The sequence below is a fragment of the Copadichromis virginalis genome, linkage group LG5, assembly GCF_057382275.1.
Source record: "Copadichromis virginalis isolate Kocher_CV1m ecotype Utaka linkage group LG5, C_Virginalis_male_GT1.1, whole genome shotgun sequence".
NCBI classification, from domain to species: Eukaryota; Metazoa; Chordata; class Actinopteri; order Cichliformes; family Cichlidae; genus Copadichromis; species Copadichromis virginalis.
In genome coordinates this window covers 16,446,869-16,463,984 of record NC_140622.1, presented here as the reverse complement: position 1 = coordinate 16,463,984, position 17,116 = coordinate 16,446,869, and the positions used below count along the sequence as shown (strand labels likewise).

General features: G+C 40.9%; 1 protein-coding gene across 1 annotated transcript; it reads right to left on the bottom strand.

Moving 5' to 3' along the window:
• Positions 1-6,153: 6,153 nt before the first annotated feature.
• tgm2b (transglutaminase 2b) lies at positions 6,154-15,997 on the bottom strand. The gene is made up of 13 exons (XM_085456216.1): positions 15,873-15,997; positions 13,455-13,634; positions 12,322-12,540; positions 11,717-11,835; positions 9,911-10,039; positions 9,640-9,817; positions 9,343-9,475; positions 8,941-9,044; positions 8,622-8,861; positions 7,891-8,166; positions 7,643-7,803; positions 7,344-7,480; positions 6,154-6,767 (listed from the first exon to the last, which is right to left on the bottom strand). Exons 1-13 carry the CDS (start codon positions 15,880-15,882, stop codon positions 6,620-6,622), a joined length of 2,034 nt encoding a protein of 677 aa, XP_085312342.1. The 5' UTR covers positions 15,883-15,997; the 3' UTR covers positions 6,154-6,619.
• Positions 15,998-17,116: the final 1,119 nt, after the last annotated feature.

Below are 17,116 nucleotides of genomic sequence, written 5' to 3'. Positions count from 1 at the left end.
CTCCCTGACCAGCAGAGAGCACTGCTTCCTCCAAGCTTTGAAATGCAGTAAGTCACAAACATGCAGAGACACTTCCATGCACTCGTGCCTTTAGAGGGAAGAAAAAAACAGGAATACTGATGCTTTCTTTAAATGCACGGCACAAATTAAAGAGTTCAGCCTGCTCGTGATATGAGCTTGTAGCATATTTGAGATATATCTGTGGTATCTTGCACTGTTAAATGGTGAATAAGCTTTACAGGTCTGTGGCTGTGTTCCAGTTCAGCACTGTGATCTGCAGCTGTCTAATACAATGATAATTGATAATTGTGTCATAAAGCTAGAGCCCTCTCTGCTCATTTAGAAGTATTTGGAGGACAAACACTGGAGCCGTGAGAGGCAGATGAAAGGGAACAGGTGCCAGAGAGCTCAGCTACAGGAGCCTAAGTAGACATGGAAAAAGAGGTGCATGAGAAATGGGGCTGAAAAAGCAGATATGCATTTTTTTTTAAGTTAATCAACTGTCTTTTTTTGTCTCTCTGACTACAGAGGAATTGAGAAAAGAATATAAAGGAAACTGGCATGTAGTAACTTGCAGAATATTCCACAGCTCAGTCTGAGTATAATCAGTGATGAAGGATTTATAGGCAAGGCAAGGCAAGGCAAGTTTATTTGTATAGCACAATTCAACAACAAGGTGATTCAAAGTGCTTTACAGAGACATTAGAAACAAGAACAAATAAAAAGCATGATTTAAAATTGAATAAAACAAGCAAATAAACTAACTAACTAATTAACAAACAAACAAACAAACAAACAACAGTATATAAAATCAAAACAGATAAAATCAGAACAGTAGATAAAATCAGTAGTTAAATGTAAGTTTTGAAATTTAAGCTTAAAGTGTGGATTTGGTGCTTTATTCAAATGCAGCTGAGAACAGGTGAGTCTTCAACCTGGATTTAAATAAACTGAGTGTTTCAGCTGATCTGAGGCTTTCTGGGAGTTTGTTCCAGATATAAGGAGCATAAAAGCTGAATGCAGCTTCTCCGTGTCTGGTTCTGACTCTGGGAATTGATAAAAGACCGGATCCAGATGACCTGAGGGATCTGGATGGTTCATACTGGGTCAGGAGGTCATTGATGTATTTTGGTCCTAAACCATTCAGAGCTTTATAGGCCAGCATCAGAACTTTAAAGTCTATCCTCTGACGGACAGGCAGCCAGTGTAAGGACCTCAGAGCTGGACTGATGTGGTCCACTTTTTTGGTCTTAGTGAGGACTCGAGCAGCAGAGTTCTGAATGAGCTGTAGTTGTCTGACTGATTTTTTAGGTAGACCTGTAAAGATGCTGTTACAGTAATCAAGCCTACTAAAGATGAATGCATGGACTAGTTTTTCCAGGTCCTGTTGAGACATCAGATCTTTTATCCTTGATATATTCTTGAGGTGATAGTAAGCTGATTTTGTTATTGTCTTAATGTGTTTTTCTAAGTTTAGGTCTGCATCCATCACTACACCCAAATTTCTCGCCTGGTTTGTGGTTTTTAGATGTATAGATTGAAGTTCTCTGGTGACCTGTAATCGTTTTTCTTTGGCGCCAAAGACTATTACCTCAGTTTTGTTTTTGTTTGGCTGGAGAAAATTGTGGCACAACCAGTCATTGATTTCCTCAATGCATTTACCAAGAGCCTGTACAGGGCCTCGGTCTCCTGGTGACATTGTGATATATATTTGTGTGTCATCTGCATAGCTGTGATAGTTTATTTTGTTGTTGTTTATAATCTGTGCCAGTGGGAGCATGTAGATGTTAAACAGAAGGGGTCCCAAGATGGAACCTTGGGGAACTCCACATGTGATACTTGTCTGCTCAGATGTGAAGTTACCTATTGATACAAAGTATTTCCTGTTTTCTACGTATGTTTTGAACCAGTTTAGTACAGTTCCTGAAAGACCTGTCCAGTTCTCCAGTCGTTTGAGTAATATGTTGTGGTCAACTGTATCAAATGCTGCACTGAGATCCAGTAAAACTAGGACTGACATTTTTCCACTGTCTGTATTCAGACATATGTCATTAAACACTTTGGTCAGAGCGGTTTCAGTGCTGTGGTTCTGTCTAAAACCTGACTGGAAGGCATCGTAGCAATTATTCTGTTTTAAGAAGTAACTGAGCTGTTGGGAAACTGCTTTTTCAATGATCTTACTTAAAAACGGGAGATTTGAGATCGGCCTGTAGTTGTTCATTTGTGTCTTGTCAAGATTGTCCTTTTTCAGTATAGGTTTTATTACAGCAGTTTTTAGTGATTCTGGAAACACACCTGATAATAAAGAAAAGTTGACGATCTGTAACAGGTCTGACTCTAAAGTCTTTGAGACCTTTTTGAAAAAACTTGTTGGCAGGACATCTAAACAGCAGGAGGAGGAGTTCAGTTGACCTAAGATGTCCTCCAGGTCTTTGCTGTTAATAGGTTGAAACTGTTTCATGGTGTTTAAACAGTTTTTTGGTGGACACAGTACATATCCTGGATCTGCTGTTGATGTACCAATTGCTTGTCTAATTTTTTGGATTTTTTCAGTGAAGAATTTGGCAAAGTCATTGCAGGCCATGGTCGAATGAAGTTCAGCTGCCACTGGCACAGGAGGGTTTGTTAGCCTGTCAACTGTAGAAAATAAGACCCGAGCATTATGGCTGTTTTTAGTGATGATGTCAGAGAAGTAGGACCTCCTTGCATTCCTCAGTTGTAAATTATAATTGTGAAGTTTCTCTTTATAAATGTCATAATGAACCTGGAGGTTTGTTTTTCTCCATCTGCGCTCAGCTTTCCTACACTCTCTTTTTTCATTTTTCACCAGTGTGGAGTTTCTCCATGGAGACTTTTTCCTTCCAGAGATAACCTTCACCTTAATGGGAGCAATAGTGTCCATTACATTTAACATGTTAGCATTGAAGCTATTGACGAGCTCATTGACTGACCCTCTGGGCAGGTCAGGTGTTAATGGGAAGACCTGGTTAAAAATTGCACTACTGTGTTCAGTTATACACCGTTTTGTGATCACTGTTGTTGATATATTTGTGTGGGCTGAGATTTTACTTTCAAAGAAAACACAGTAATGATCAGACAGGCCCACATCAGACACAGTAACCTTTGAAATGCTCAGGCCTTTGGAGATCAGTAGGTCAAGAGTGTGTCCTCTATTATGTGTGGCCTCTGTTACATGCTGAGTCAGCCCAAAGTTGCCCAGAGTGTTACTCAGGTCTTTAGTCCCTTTGTCCTGAGGGTTGTCCACATGAATGTTAAAATCCCCAGCAATAATTACACAGTCAAAATCAACACAGATCACAGACAGCAGTTCACTGAGGTCATTAAAAAAGTCTGTGCAGTATTTGGGAGGCCTGTAAACATTAAGAAACACAACTTTGGATGGGGCCTTCAGCTGTAAAGCCACATATTCAAAAGACTGAAAACTTCCAGGAGATAGCTGCTTACATTGAAATGATTCATTAAGTAAGACAGCAACCCCTCCTCCTCTCCTGCTCGCCCTGACCTCACTGATAAAACTGTAGTTAGGAGGGGTCGTCTCGATGAGAACAGCTCCACTGTTACTTTGGTCCAACCAAGTTTCAGTTAAAAACATAAAATCAAGGCTGTGCTCAGTGATTAAATCATTAATTAAAAATGTTTTCCCAGCTAGAGATCTAATGTTTAATAAAGCCAACTTAAGTGTTTTAGAGGTATTACTTGTCCCCTCGTGTTTGGGAGCAGTCTGTGGCACACAAGGTATGTTTACTATGTTTAAAGATCTTTTAGAGTGCAGCTCTCTGTGTTTTGACCAGGCCACATGTCTCCTGTCACCTAAAAGTACAGAAATTTTAAAACCTTCTAGTAAACAGGGTCCCAGCTTCTCCTGGGAAAAGTCATCACTGCCATAATCCTCACAGCCCGGACCCTTCACACATCACGCATCAGACTGCGGAGACAGGGCATGAAGAGGAACTAAGGGGGGTGAGGCTGGGCAATGTGACTTCGATTGCTCTGTTGAGGGTGGGGCTCGATGGCGAACCTTTGGCCGCTCTGGTGGGGGGTTTATGGGGGACAAAAAGGGATTGGGACGGGGGGTAGATCTGAGCCCAGCATTGACCCGCTCCATCATCTCCTCAGTGAATTTCAGGTGTGGGGAGGAGGGAGAAAGGGAGGGGGAGGAGGGTGATGGCCTGTCAGGGGTTTGGGGGACTGGGGAAGGTCGTGGTCCCTTGTCCTGGTCGTTGGTGTTGTTGAGAGAGTTGGAGGCAAATAGGGACCCCTCTTCTTGCCTTAGATGTCTCTCCTTTCTGAGGCTCTTCCTCAGATGCCATGGATGTCTCTCCTTTCTGAGGCTCTTCCCGGGTGGGGGCAAATGGAGCTCCTCCTCAAGGTTTCTGCTGGGCTTTGTCTGTTCTTGGAGTACTGTTTGTTCCTCTTTATGAGATAACTCCTCGTTTATCTCAGCCTTGGCACCAAGCACAGATGGATGACGTATGGAATAAAACAAGTTGGAGGTGAACAGTTTCACCCCTGACTTGTTAAAATTAAATCCATTTGCTTTGAACAGATGCCTGCGTTCCCAAAAAATATTAAAGTTGTCGATAAAATGCACTGAGTGGTCAGCACATGCTGATATAAGCCATTTATTCAGTGTAAACAACCTGCTGAATCTCTCGTCTCCTCCTCTGACCGGCGGTACAGGTCCACTGATGAATACAGCTGCATTCAGAGAGTTTACAGTATTTAATAATCCAGTAAAGTCCCGTTTCAGAACCTCCGACTGTTGTTTGGACACATCGTTTGACCCTGTATGCAGAACAATGTTTGTCACAGTTGGATATTCATCTGCAATTTGAAGAATTCTCTCCTTCAGGTTGTTGACCATATCGTTAGGAAAGCAGAGGACTTTAGTGTTCTTACCGCACATCCTTTGTACATCCTTTACAGCAGAGTCACCCACAATCAGAGTTTCAGGCCTAGCCTTTAGCTTTCCCTGTGGCCTTTCACTTTTCAACAGATTTTCAGACCTTATTTCGCTGCTTTTAGATGGATGGTTGTCCGATATAGATCCAGGGTCCTTTGATAGTGGAGCAAATCTGTTCTGCAGTTTCACATTCAGTTGTTTTGGAGGTTTGTTGTTAACCTTCCTATTCACGGTTGTCCAGTCCTGTTTCCTCCTGTATACAGGGGTAGAAGAGCTCGTAGGAAGTGAAGGCCAGTCGGTTTCAGAGATTTCAGCTCGCTGTGCCCTGCCTGTGATACGTCCTCCCCCTTCCAGGAGACATGATTTATGTCTTGGTTTTGCACCAAGACAGTCTAAGGGGGGATTATCACTTGAGGATTTATAATAATGCACAGAGTCTACTTTCTTGGTCATGTTATCTGTGCTCCTTAGCTGTGTACTAGCTTGCTCATCGCCATTGTTTTGAATCAAAGGCAAGGTTGTTTCATTTCCACACAGTCCATTTACCTCCACGTTTACTTCTAAGCGATGAATTTTTGTCTCCAGTACTGCAATCTTCTGCAGGAGGCTGTGGTAGTCATCTGTGGAGAGGGAAGGCATCTTGTTGCTAGTTAGCCTAGCGGTTAGCACCTTTCCAGGCTATTGAGGCTGCTCGGTGCCCAGACGCTGTAATCAGGCTTCAGCTGTGTCTAGGCCACAGACACACGGAGCGCTGAGGATAAGGTAACCATAAAATGTTGCTGTTTCTGTTAAGAACACTCTAGTCCTAATGATCTACAAGTGTCCAGAAGTTATCGCAGGTAAGCTCACACGGAAAAAAGGGAAAAAATCAGCATAAAAATCAATATAAGAAGCAAAGCATTCAAGAGCAAAGAGATGAAGTGTCCACACTCACAAAGGGGAGGAGCAAAAAAGGGGAGAGGAGATTATGATGATCCTTGTTTTAAGTAAAGCTTTCATTGCAGTAATAACAGAGGGTCATTAAATGATGTAATGTGTTAGGAGACAAAAGATTAGCTTCCAAAGTGTGTTTGAAGTATTCATTTGTAATCTCAGTACATACGGGGAACTAATGCCAGCATGTTTACTAGGGACAGAGATGCTACCATAAAAGGAATATTTGCAGAGTCACAGTGTGCATGTGGAAATGGATCCCATGAGTAAAATAAAATATTCAGGATTGGCTGTGATTAGCCAGGGAAATATTTACTGTATATAAACAACAAGAGAAAAAGCATCATAAACACAGCTCCTCCATATTGCCTTTGCTGTAGTTAGTCCAAATGTGTTGACTGTCATATAATACGCAAACAAAAACCTACACATTGCATTCTCAGTCACGTGGAAACAAAGGCTGTTACTGACTGGCAAACAAGATTTTTAATTTTGTCAAATAACACATAATACCTAAAATCATCAGACTGTGGCTGGCATCGGTGAGTACAAAGCATTCATAAATCACAGTAAAAAAAAAAATTGGGCTCAGACTAAAGTATATATCCACATAGTAATCCCTAATAAACAAGAGAGGAGACAGTAAGAAAGCACTGGAGCAGAAAGGCACTAAACTCGATTCATTGTCTAATCTTTAAATGCCTGGTCTGAAAAAAAGAGTAAGAATAATTCCATTTAATGGATTACGGACATTGAAAGGCTTTATTTTCCAATAATCACGTTTCTGTAGCCCTTGACATGACACAGCTTGTTACTGTCGAAGTCAACCACCAGCTTTCTCAGTCCAGAATGGGTGGGTGTGAAGTAGATTTTCACCTTGGCATCTTCACCAGGTCCCACTGGTCCCAGCCTGCAGGAAAAAAGTTTAAATATTACTTTTGAGGCAACACCAGAAGGTTTATATCACAGTCCTGTGATTGCATAGACATTTCAATAATTCCTGCTGTCAAACAAACCATGATACTTGTGACTATTTATGGCAATGGTGCAGTTGGAGTTGAAGTGTTTGAATTGCTCTGAAGAGTTTGGCTAAACATAGTCGTGGTAAAAAAAAATAGCAGGCACATTGCTCATCAGTCATGGAGTCAGAAACACAAAGCTGGATTTATGTAAAGTAAATTATTGGACACTGTTCAAACACTCAATGAGGAGATACTCCTCCTATCTTCTTCTGTTGAGCAATCATAAGGAATCCATTTGGTAATTTATTTTCTCTCCTGCCTGCTCCAGTGACCTCCTGTCCTGACTAAACAGCAGCACATTCAGCCAGACATTCGGGTGCTGAACGGAGACTTGGCAGCAAAACGTGAAACAATATGACACAAATCTCATAATTCAAATTGGGAAGTAACATTTCCATTACAGACAGTAATAATTTTTAAAAGGTTGTCTTGAAAAAAGACAAATATCTTAATGGCTTAATGACCTCTCAGTAATGATGCCTCCCCCTGTCAGGTTGGCCCCTTCGATGCTGAAGCAGCAGTTCTCCAGTCTCTCTGGCAGAGGGTTTTGAAGGGTGATCTCTGCAGCCAGCTTCCGATTCTCCTTTGGTTCTCCCAGGATCTGTTCAGAAACAGGCCAAAAATTATGATCACTCTCAGATGAAGCTCATAATGCTGCTTATCTCATAACAATCATGCATGACATTGGTTATATTTGTTCAGGTCACTTCTGGGTTTTAAAGACCCCAAAAGTTTGTATTTTGTCACATATCTTGCTACTCACCCTGACTTTGATTTCAGGGTTGTCCAGTACAACATTTCTCACTGCCAGTGTTGTATCTCCAGTGGTATAGTCCAGCAGCAGAGCTGCCAGACGGATTAGGTTGTCCTCAGTGATCTGACCACCGTATTTGGAGTAGTTCAGCCTTAGTGGAACTTTCCTCTCTGGAAGGACGTAGACATTATATTTTAAACTTACAGTGAAAAGAAAAGTCTGTACTAACGTTCTCTATCAGCGGTGAGCTTACTTACCTCCTCCAGGGGAAAGCTCAACATTGAGTAGATCTTTGAAGCCGCAGTTCCCTCCCATAAACCCATTATAGGACAGCGCGCAGGATCCAAACAACAGGCGGCACTTCTTCTCACTTTGTGTGTTGTTAGTAACCACAGCAAACACATCAAAGTCACAGCCCTTCCTCATATCTGATGTCACCTTGATATTGAGGTGCAGGCCTTGATTCTGTTGCTGCTGGAGCAGCTTGTTTTGATGGTCAGCTTTCTTAAAAGCCTCCCGCTCTTCAGCAGATCCTGTGAGTATTGAAGCGACATCATGGCTTAAATAACAGAAGCCTCGGCCCATATGCCTTGCCATGCTGTATAATCAATTTCTACAGTATATTTGAACCAAAGTGATAAAGTGTGTGTAGGAGTAAATGAGCCTAAGGGTGTTCTGAGTTGACTTTATGTACAATAGGGGGAATGCAAACACTGATAAGCAATTCAGGAATATAGCTAGAAAGTGACCCTGGTTTTACCTACAGGTATGAGGGAATGATTTCCACGCACACTTACGGTGTGTGAAAAACTGGGCAAAAGTGCAATGAATGCAAACATGTGAGACCATGTTGGATGAGGCGTGCATGGTAAATCCCTCTTTGCATTGCAAACAAGTGTTTAAATAGTACATCTTGGGTAAATATCTATTTTTTTCAAAAGAGAAAGAACTTATTTGATTCAGCTGGAGTGCTAAAAGTTTGATCTACCTTCAGGGTATTTGTAGAGATGAGTGATGTCCTCTCTGGCATCACTGCCCACACTCTTGGTGCTGATCTTTTGGCCAACGAGTGCATTGGAAGAAACTTTCGATGTGCTGCCATCCTTCTTCTTCATGAATGTGATCACATCAGCATTGACCTCAGCAAAGACAAAGGGGGCATCGTACTTGAACGTGAGCTCACCTTCCTTAATGGCTCTGACAGGGGTGGGGCCACAGCAGTACACCCCTGAGGGAAACGGGGGGAAAGACACAGTGAGCACGTTACTTGATAAAACAACATGCTTTAGATGGACAGTCTTTCTTACCTTCACTCTTCTCCTGAGGCGTGGGGTCATAGGCCTGCCAACCATTAAAGTCAGGTTTAAGGTCAGGTCTAGTCATCCAGTTCTCTACCCAGCAGTGATAGTTCCTGTAGATACAATGCATACCATAAAATGGATAGCATAATAGAAACATACTGCATGGTCATATGTATTACAACCATGCATCACATGCAAAAACATTATGGCCACCCTTGCCACACCTCTTCATTACTCCAGACCCAGCTGCCCTAACCAAAGTAACTCAGGTCTTCACACTTGCCCCATGACACAACAGATTCACGCTGAGTATAGCCTGTGGATTCTCTCATTTCAAGATAGTCAGTGATTTAAATTGAATCTGTGAGCTGTCCCACCATTTGTGAGTCAACTTAAAAGAGTTCTCACCAGATCATTTCTTTGGATTGAATGAGTTCTCCATTTTCATTGACATAGCGTTCAATCACCAGGTTGCTGTTGGTGTCATGTGCAGACAGATAGTTGGTTACAAGTCGGCAGGGGATGCCCAGGGCCCTGGAAACTGACAAGGTTTAACAATAACTTAAGTATTATCATATTTAAAAGATGAACAAAATGCATATCATAAATATGTGCTTATATGTAGGATATAATGTTTTGTCTGCTTGAGTCTAAGCAAGCGGTTTTTAGAGATAGGCTACCAAGCCTGGCTCTGTGCTATCTTACCTGAGCAGGCCACTGCAGCAAACACCCAGCACTGTCCATAGCGAACAGGCTGACAGGCTTGTGTGTCCCAGTTGCGCAGGATTTCCACACTTCCCCTCCATAACATGGGGCTGACGCCTCCTTCATAGTCACCTGTCCATTTTCCCAGCAACACCCCTTTGTCATCATTGCAATTCACCTGCCAGGCAAAAGAAACGTGTCTATGAAAATTAACAAACAGAAACAATACTCTCTCAAAATGAAAGAATATCGAGAAGTCAAAAGGACAAACCATAGCACTCAGCACTCTGGACACGTAAATGGGATTTCTTCTCCCTGAGCAGTCCTTGCCAGGATTTTTCAGATATTTAGGATTCATATCGAGAATCCTCAGACAGACATCCAGGATTCCACTTTCAAACTGTACCGCAACATAAGACACATAACTGCAGATTAAGTGTGAGCGGAAAAATAACAAAACTAGGCATGTCATGGCAGGCACATGCTTTATAAAAATAAATAAATACAACAAATCTGAAATACAATGCAAGTCAAAACTTTGAGCATACCCAATCATTCATATACAATACTGTTTTCATTCAGAATGACGGGCATTAAGGCTTCCACATTTTATAACAAGGGAGGTTATCCTTTATTTTTGCAGATATTGTGCTTCTGCTGCTAAAAATCACATTTACAGTGATTTAAAGTATACTTTGTAGTGGACAGCAGGGCTTACTGCCTTCAAATTCAACCTATGTCCATACTTCAGGAAGCAGAGGACTAAAGGGACTTCACTCAGAATTTTAAAGGGGAAACAGACTGATTTCTGGCAGGGCATGATGTGGAGGATATTCAGGCATTAAAGCAGGAAGGTAAAAATTCAGAGGAAGAGATACCAGCTTTTGAAGAGTCACGTCATGGAAAAACTGATGGAACGCACCATCCATTAACCTCCTAACACTCAACAATTCATTCTTGCCCTATGTGAGGGATGCAAGTTTGAGACCTATACATCAACCAAAGTATATATGTTGTATCTCAGGCCTACTGCAGTGTAAAGAGGACATCCTGGGCTTTCTATTGATGCTGCATTTTATTGCCACAAGGGAGGTTAAGTGATCTGATATTATTATTCTTTTGTTAAAAATTGGTTCTTCATTATTACATTCTTGTCTTTATTTTACCAAGAGCTCAGAAATTTACAGTAATTTTAGCACTTTCAAAACAAAACTTTTATTCAGTGTCTTTGTAGTGCACAGCAGGACTTCCAGCTCTCATTTGTAGAAGGGGAGTCAGACGTATAGCTGTCTGGGGATGAGTTGCCAGGTGAAAGAGGCTGATATTATAACAGTAAAGTGAAAGCTCAAAGGAGTTGGCCGAGCAAGTACAAACATGATTTTCAGGGTTTTTATTGGGTTGTTTTTTTTTTATCAGTTTTATTGTTAACTCAGTTTCCCTGGGTCTTTTCCCCTGTGTTATGAATAAATCTTCTTCTTTTTGGTACCTCCACTGGTTTTATTTTGTTGTAACACAACAATATATATTGTCGGACACAAACCGGTCCGAGGCGCAAAAAAGCTTGTTAGGGCTCTGAAGTTTTTCATTACAATATCTAGTCGGGGAAATAGGAGTATTTTCACTAGAAATCAACTCTATTGAAACTGGGCTGAAATATCTGTGTTCATGGCATGATCCGAATACCCTAGCATCTGAATGTACCAGGTCCCAGTTACAGCCAGTTCAATAGGTTAGGAGAGACTCTTTAAGATTAGACAGTCCATCAAAGTAACAAATGATCCTAATTTCTCTAATAAGGGAAGAAGGGAAACTGTCCTCTGGAAACTGAATTGTAGAAAGGGAGTGCTTAAAAAATCAGAATAGGAAAACATTATCTTCTGGCTCTCAGGATCCTACTAAAGAAAATACTACTTTATCATGCTGTCCACCCTCTTTATGTATCCAGATCTAGATGTATTTTTCTGTTATCAGAATGAGTGCAGTTCACTCCCTCACCGCTCTGGCACTGTGTGAACTTATATAACTGATTATGTGGATAATGTAGGCAGGCTGATTGTGTCAGTGTTGTTGCTGGCACCTGTCCAAAATTCCAGGGAGTAGGTATGGGATGTTTGTAGGCTCCTCGAAAGATGATCCCATCCTGAGCTAAGACATACTCTGCCAAATTCTCCTTGTTGTCCATGTATACTGCATCACCTGTTGCCAAGAGACATTACAAACATTAATACATGCCTTAATACATGTCCTAACTAGGGTGTAAATGATGTACTGCTGGTCTTTAACTATTGGAAACTGCCTATTGAAAACACAAGAGTGTAAAATACTATTATGTACCAAAGGAAAGACTACAGGCTGCTGCTGGAAAGGTTAGTGCTAGCTCAGCTCAAAAGTAAACACAAGTGAAGTAGCTGACATGTTACAGCTGTCTTCTGTCTATAATCCTCTTTTTCAATCTTTCTCTTTCATTCACTTTCAATCCAGTGCTTCAAAACTATTCCAACAAAGGAATATTCAGCTCAAGGCTGAACTATTGCTTAAAAATCACAACATAGTTGTTTGACTATGCAACCGTTCCCTTAAATGGTCTCTTCACTCGTGCAACTGAAAAGTTCCTGCAATAAACAGGATCATCAAAGTGAGTCTTAACAAGAGCCCCTTGTGCGACAGCTTCTGTTTACCCACCTGGACACCAGGGATTAAAGAGCAGGATGAACTCGATCCTCGCAGAGTGCCCCAGGGTCAGGGTGTAGCGGCCTATAGGCGCATCTGGTGCAGAGCAGATTGACAGGGCCACCGTGTCTCCGGGTGGACTGGTGACAGCAGCACTCCAGCAGGAAGTGTCAATGCTGGCAGACAGACCAAAAGAGGCCCTGGTGCCATACTGTTCAGAGGGTTGAGGACCTGCATGAAACCCCAAATATAGTTAGAAGTCTGAGTCTGAAAGAAGAGGCAGAGATCCTAGTGAAACAGTCGTAGCTAGGGAATGTAAACTTACAGTATGTCTTCTGATTTGTGGATATCATAATAGATTAGTAATTCATTCCTAAATTCTGCTGTGTTAAACGAATTTAAAATCATTTGTGTTCACTTTAATCCACAGAGCCAACTCTTTGACATCTCCCACTCAGCCAGCTAAAGCAAGGGCAAGCTTTGGGCTCACACACTGGGGGGGGGGTGAACGGTGCCGCTCTTATCCATTAAAGCACATTCGACTTTCAAAGGCTGATATCATTATCTGTGATTATACACACGCTTTCCTCTTGGCGAGCAACATTTCCTGTTTAAAGAGTTTCATTCGATGGTCTGCAACAAGTTGACTTATCGTGCTCTTCATAAGAGACTTATCCAAATATTAGAAGAGGACAAGAGACAGAGAGCTTTCACTGTTTGTACTGCAAAAAATTTAAGATATAGTTTCTAGGGCTGCAAAGAATAACAACTAAGGTCATAGAGGATAGAAATGGAAACATCTTTCAGCTACTGTAACTGAGCCCAGTGTGAAAAGGGTGTTGCACTATTGCTGATCGCTGAAGACGGGAACATGACTTCCCTTTCCATAAACTTTGTTTCTTTCCCTTCTCATTCTTGAATAGGCAACAATGAAAATAGTGACAGCATAAACACATGGTAATAAATGGTTTCAAGTTGCTGCTAACTTCCTGAATGAGAGGACACAATGCTTTTCCTATTCCTATTGTGTAGGGAAAGTTTTATTCATTCAATTTTCCAATTGTTTTGATACAGACCATATAAACTTCATAAAAGAACACATGTATATGATATAAATATTATAATACAAGAAACAGGAGCAGTACCTGTTTCTGCAACAAAATCAAGTGAGCTGACTCCTGGCTGGTAGCTTCCAGAGCGAAGGTACAGGCTGATTGAGAAAGGCTGGCCTCTCCTCACAATGAGACGATCAATGCCATTGAGATCGGTGCGATGGTCAGTGTTGTTGAACTCGCACTCCAAGTTCCAGCGATCGATGTCCAGAGCTAAAATGGAGAGAGGGAGGGAAAAAAACGTGAATAAAAAAAGAAAGTATTTAAGTAGTATTTAAAATATGCAGTATAGTCTATAAAGAACCATTTGGTAATGAGAGTTTCTATTATTCTTTATAAAAATGCAGATCAAGAAAAAAAACACAAAGAGTAAAAGAGTATCTGCATATAATATATTTACAATAATCAAACACTGTCTGCAGCACATTTAGCTGAGTACACACACAGCTACTACACAACTACTGACAGAAATTATACAGTGTAAATGCTATTTATATTAAACAATACTGACATATCCATACTTACAATTTTTACTTCTAAAAACATCTCTTACCTAGTAATTTCTCTCAATGCTGACCTAAAAAGTTGGATTTTTAGTCCAGAATAATCATTTAGATTTGTGAAGTTCATTAGTCATGGCCTTGTTTCTTATAATGATAGGAAAAAATATACCTCTATGCATATGGAGCACATGATGCAATGTCGCAAAAAAGTGGAAGCTTTATGAAACCTATTTGCTGTGTAGGACATCGGGAACTCTAATAAAATCAAAAGTGTCCAACAAATACTTTTTAAAAAATGATCAGTTAACTGAAAAAGTGCAGTTAACAAGGTCTGGATTTCCTGTGTCGCAGCTGTGGATGTGGCACATAATCTAAAAAACATAAGGGAGGTTCCTTCTGCTTGTGATGACTTCACTTTGAAATTAAACTGCAGACTGTAGGATGCTCTGTCTTTTCCAACATTCAAGGATGATATTATCTGACAGATCTTCCTGTATTAATTTACCAGAAGCTAAACCCAGACAGTCACTCCCTTCACGCTCCAGTGTCCTTTGTAACTTAAAGAATCCCACCCTTTGATTAAAGGCCCACCTATATGATGACTCAGAGATTCTCTTGCTGCTGTGTAACCACTGGTCATCTGCACTGTGACATGTCATGTTAGCCTCTCCCTATGTATTATTCCTTGCAAACTTAATGCTTGAAACAGACATGAGGTGGTAGTCACAAGGCTAGGAGAGACTTAAGTAAACAAAGGCTCGACTAGAAAAAGTTCCTGCGGTTTTACATGAAATCCATAGGGGCTCATTCCTCAGTATTTGGCATGGCTCTGATGTTTTACTGATCTTGAACTTAGTCCGGTCTTAACTGAAGACACGTTAGTGCAGTGTATTCTGACACAGCTGGAGAGTGTAGTCAGAGCATAATGAGGGCTTTTCTGTTTAGTCTGTTCATGATCCCAAACCAATCAACACATATTTGAAAAAAAAATGTAAGCATTGCACTGAAGCACAATTATTATGTCAAGTTATATAGGAGCCATCTGGAGACAAGGAAGTCCAATAAAACATGCCCTCAGCTTACACAATGTGAAAACAATTACTTAGATTAATAACACATGGATGTCTGTCACCTTAAACCTTTAGAGACAACAGGCTAATGGTGCAGTGGGGAACTGACATCATCCTCTCTGCAGGGCTCTGGAGGCTTGTTGCGGCTACATTGATAGTACAAAAGGCAAGTATTTTGATTTGCTCCCGTAATTGAACATAATGTTTCATTTAAAGCGGAGCAGCTTTGGTATGTCATATGGTATGCATGTGTGGTGTGAAGACAAACTGAATGCATGTCACTGGGTTGCAGTTTATCCTGCAGGGTTGCGTAAATTATAAGGACAGCACTCCATTTTAAACTGAACGGGCCAAAATTCCTAAGCTTCGACCCTCCCTCTTTTTCTAACGTTTACATACTGAACACACCCACTCTCCACTTCCAGTCTACCAACCATGAGCCACACGCCACAGTCGCGTGTTAGGGACCCTAGAAGGCAATCATCTTCTCAAATATAAAGGTGAAACATTTTTTTAGATCTTCAGATCCTTGATGAAAATGTGACATCGCTATATACAGCAGTACGGTGCTGAAGTGAATAGTGATGACTTCAGACAGCAGTGGAAATCTTTGGCACCGTGCCTGCAGGTTAAGAGTGAAAGTTTCACCTCCTAAACATGCACTTCTCTACAAAACTCTGTAACTAAACATCACAGTCACATTAACATAGACATAGTGGGATAATAATGAACACCCATGCTGACCCGAATCAATATTGATTTTTTTTTTATACTGAGTAAGGTCTTAACTATTTCTATCAAATTCTACGTATTAAAGACCTCTTCGTGCAAAAGATAACATCACCATAAAATTAGTAAGGAGGCACCATACAACTTACCTTGAGCCATGACTATTTCTGTGCTTGTTGACCAAACTGTGTATTCAGGCAGTCTTCAGCTGAGAGAGGAATTTTATGTGTGTCTCTGTTGCTCTCTGCCCTATTTGTAGTCCTCGTTGTGTTTGACAGTCTGGTAGTGGGTGTGACGTGACCCTCCCCTGGAGAGGGAGAGAGAGAGAGGGAGAGAGGGAGAGAGAGAGCTTAGCTAAGACCAATAGTGAGCGCCTGCTACAAAAACACACACGCGCACGCACACACATACACACAAACAGAGGAACTACTATACTTCTTCAGTGATTCATTACACACCCTATGTCAAGTAGGCTGAACGAATAGTAAAGTGCTGTAGTGATTTTGCAATGATCAGCATAGTTTACTGGAAAACAACAGCAGGTTACCGAGTGCACTACGAGCTATCGTATTTAAAAAGTTTCAAAAACATTTAAAAAAGAGAGAAAAATTAATACAGCTTCAGGCAGCATATATATAACAAAGAAGTTGAGCAGGTAACAGAGACCATGGCAGCTTCATCTAATCATCTTTTAAACAGGGTTGTAAGCCAATTGGCTGAGAAAAACATGTTCCAGCAGATAAAACGTTTGGGGAAATATGTTGTCATCATCTGATAATGTTTGTGAGATTTCCTCAGAAGATAACCTTTGCCAATCTAAACAAAGATTGTAGGTTGAAAAAAATACATAACAGCAGGTCAGTCAGCACGGTGAGACAAATTTTCATTTTTTCCCCTTCAAGTCTTCTCAGAATTCTCTGGAATTTCCACAGAGAAGAGTTATTAAGTCATGGCAATGTATCATTTATTTTCTCCAGAATGCATTTTAGCACAATACACACTCTGGGGTTGTTTTTTTTGTTTTGTTTTGTTTTTCAAAATTGCCAGCTTTTGTCCAGCTTTTGTTTTTATACATCAAACCCCTTCTCCCTTTCCGTTTGTGCAGATTTTGTTTAACCGAGGTTGACTCGCACATATTGAAAAATAAGTCCATTGCTGTCCACAGTTGTAAACTAATTTGACCTGTGAACATTTTTCAGTGTTTTTCATAAAACTCTGATTGCTTGAAATTGATATTTTGAATATTACCAATCCCCCTACACCCTCCCAGTTAAGCAACAGCCTCCGAAACCAGCTGAAAAATAAAGGTATTGAGGAAATGCCAGAAAACTGCAATTCCTATAAAGACCACCTGAAGCTAACAGCAAAACCGAATCAGTGCCTATAGACTCCT

Excerpts from the sequence above, each read along its gene's own strand:
- tgm2b (XM_085456216.1), bottom strand. Across the intron at positions 11,836-12,321 it reads CTTTAATCCCTGGTGTCCAG|GTGATGCAGTATACATGGAC; the intron begins GTGGGTAAACAG and ends TCTTGGCAACAG. Across the intron at positions 10,040-11,716 it reads CTCCCTGGAATTTTGGACAG|TTTGAAAGTGGAATCCTGGA; the intron begins GTGCCAGCAACA and ends GTTGCGGTACAG.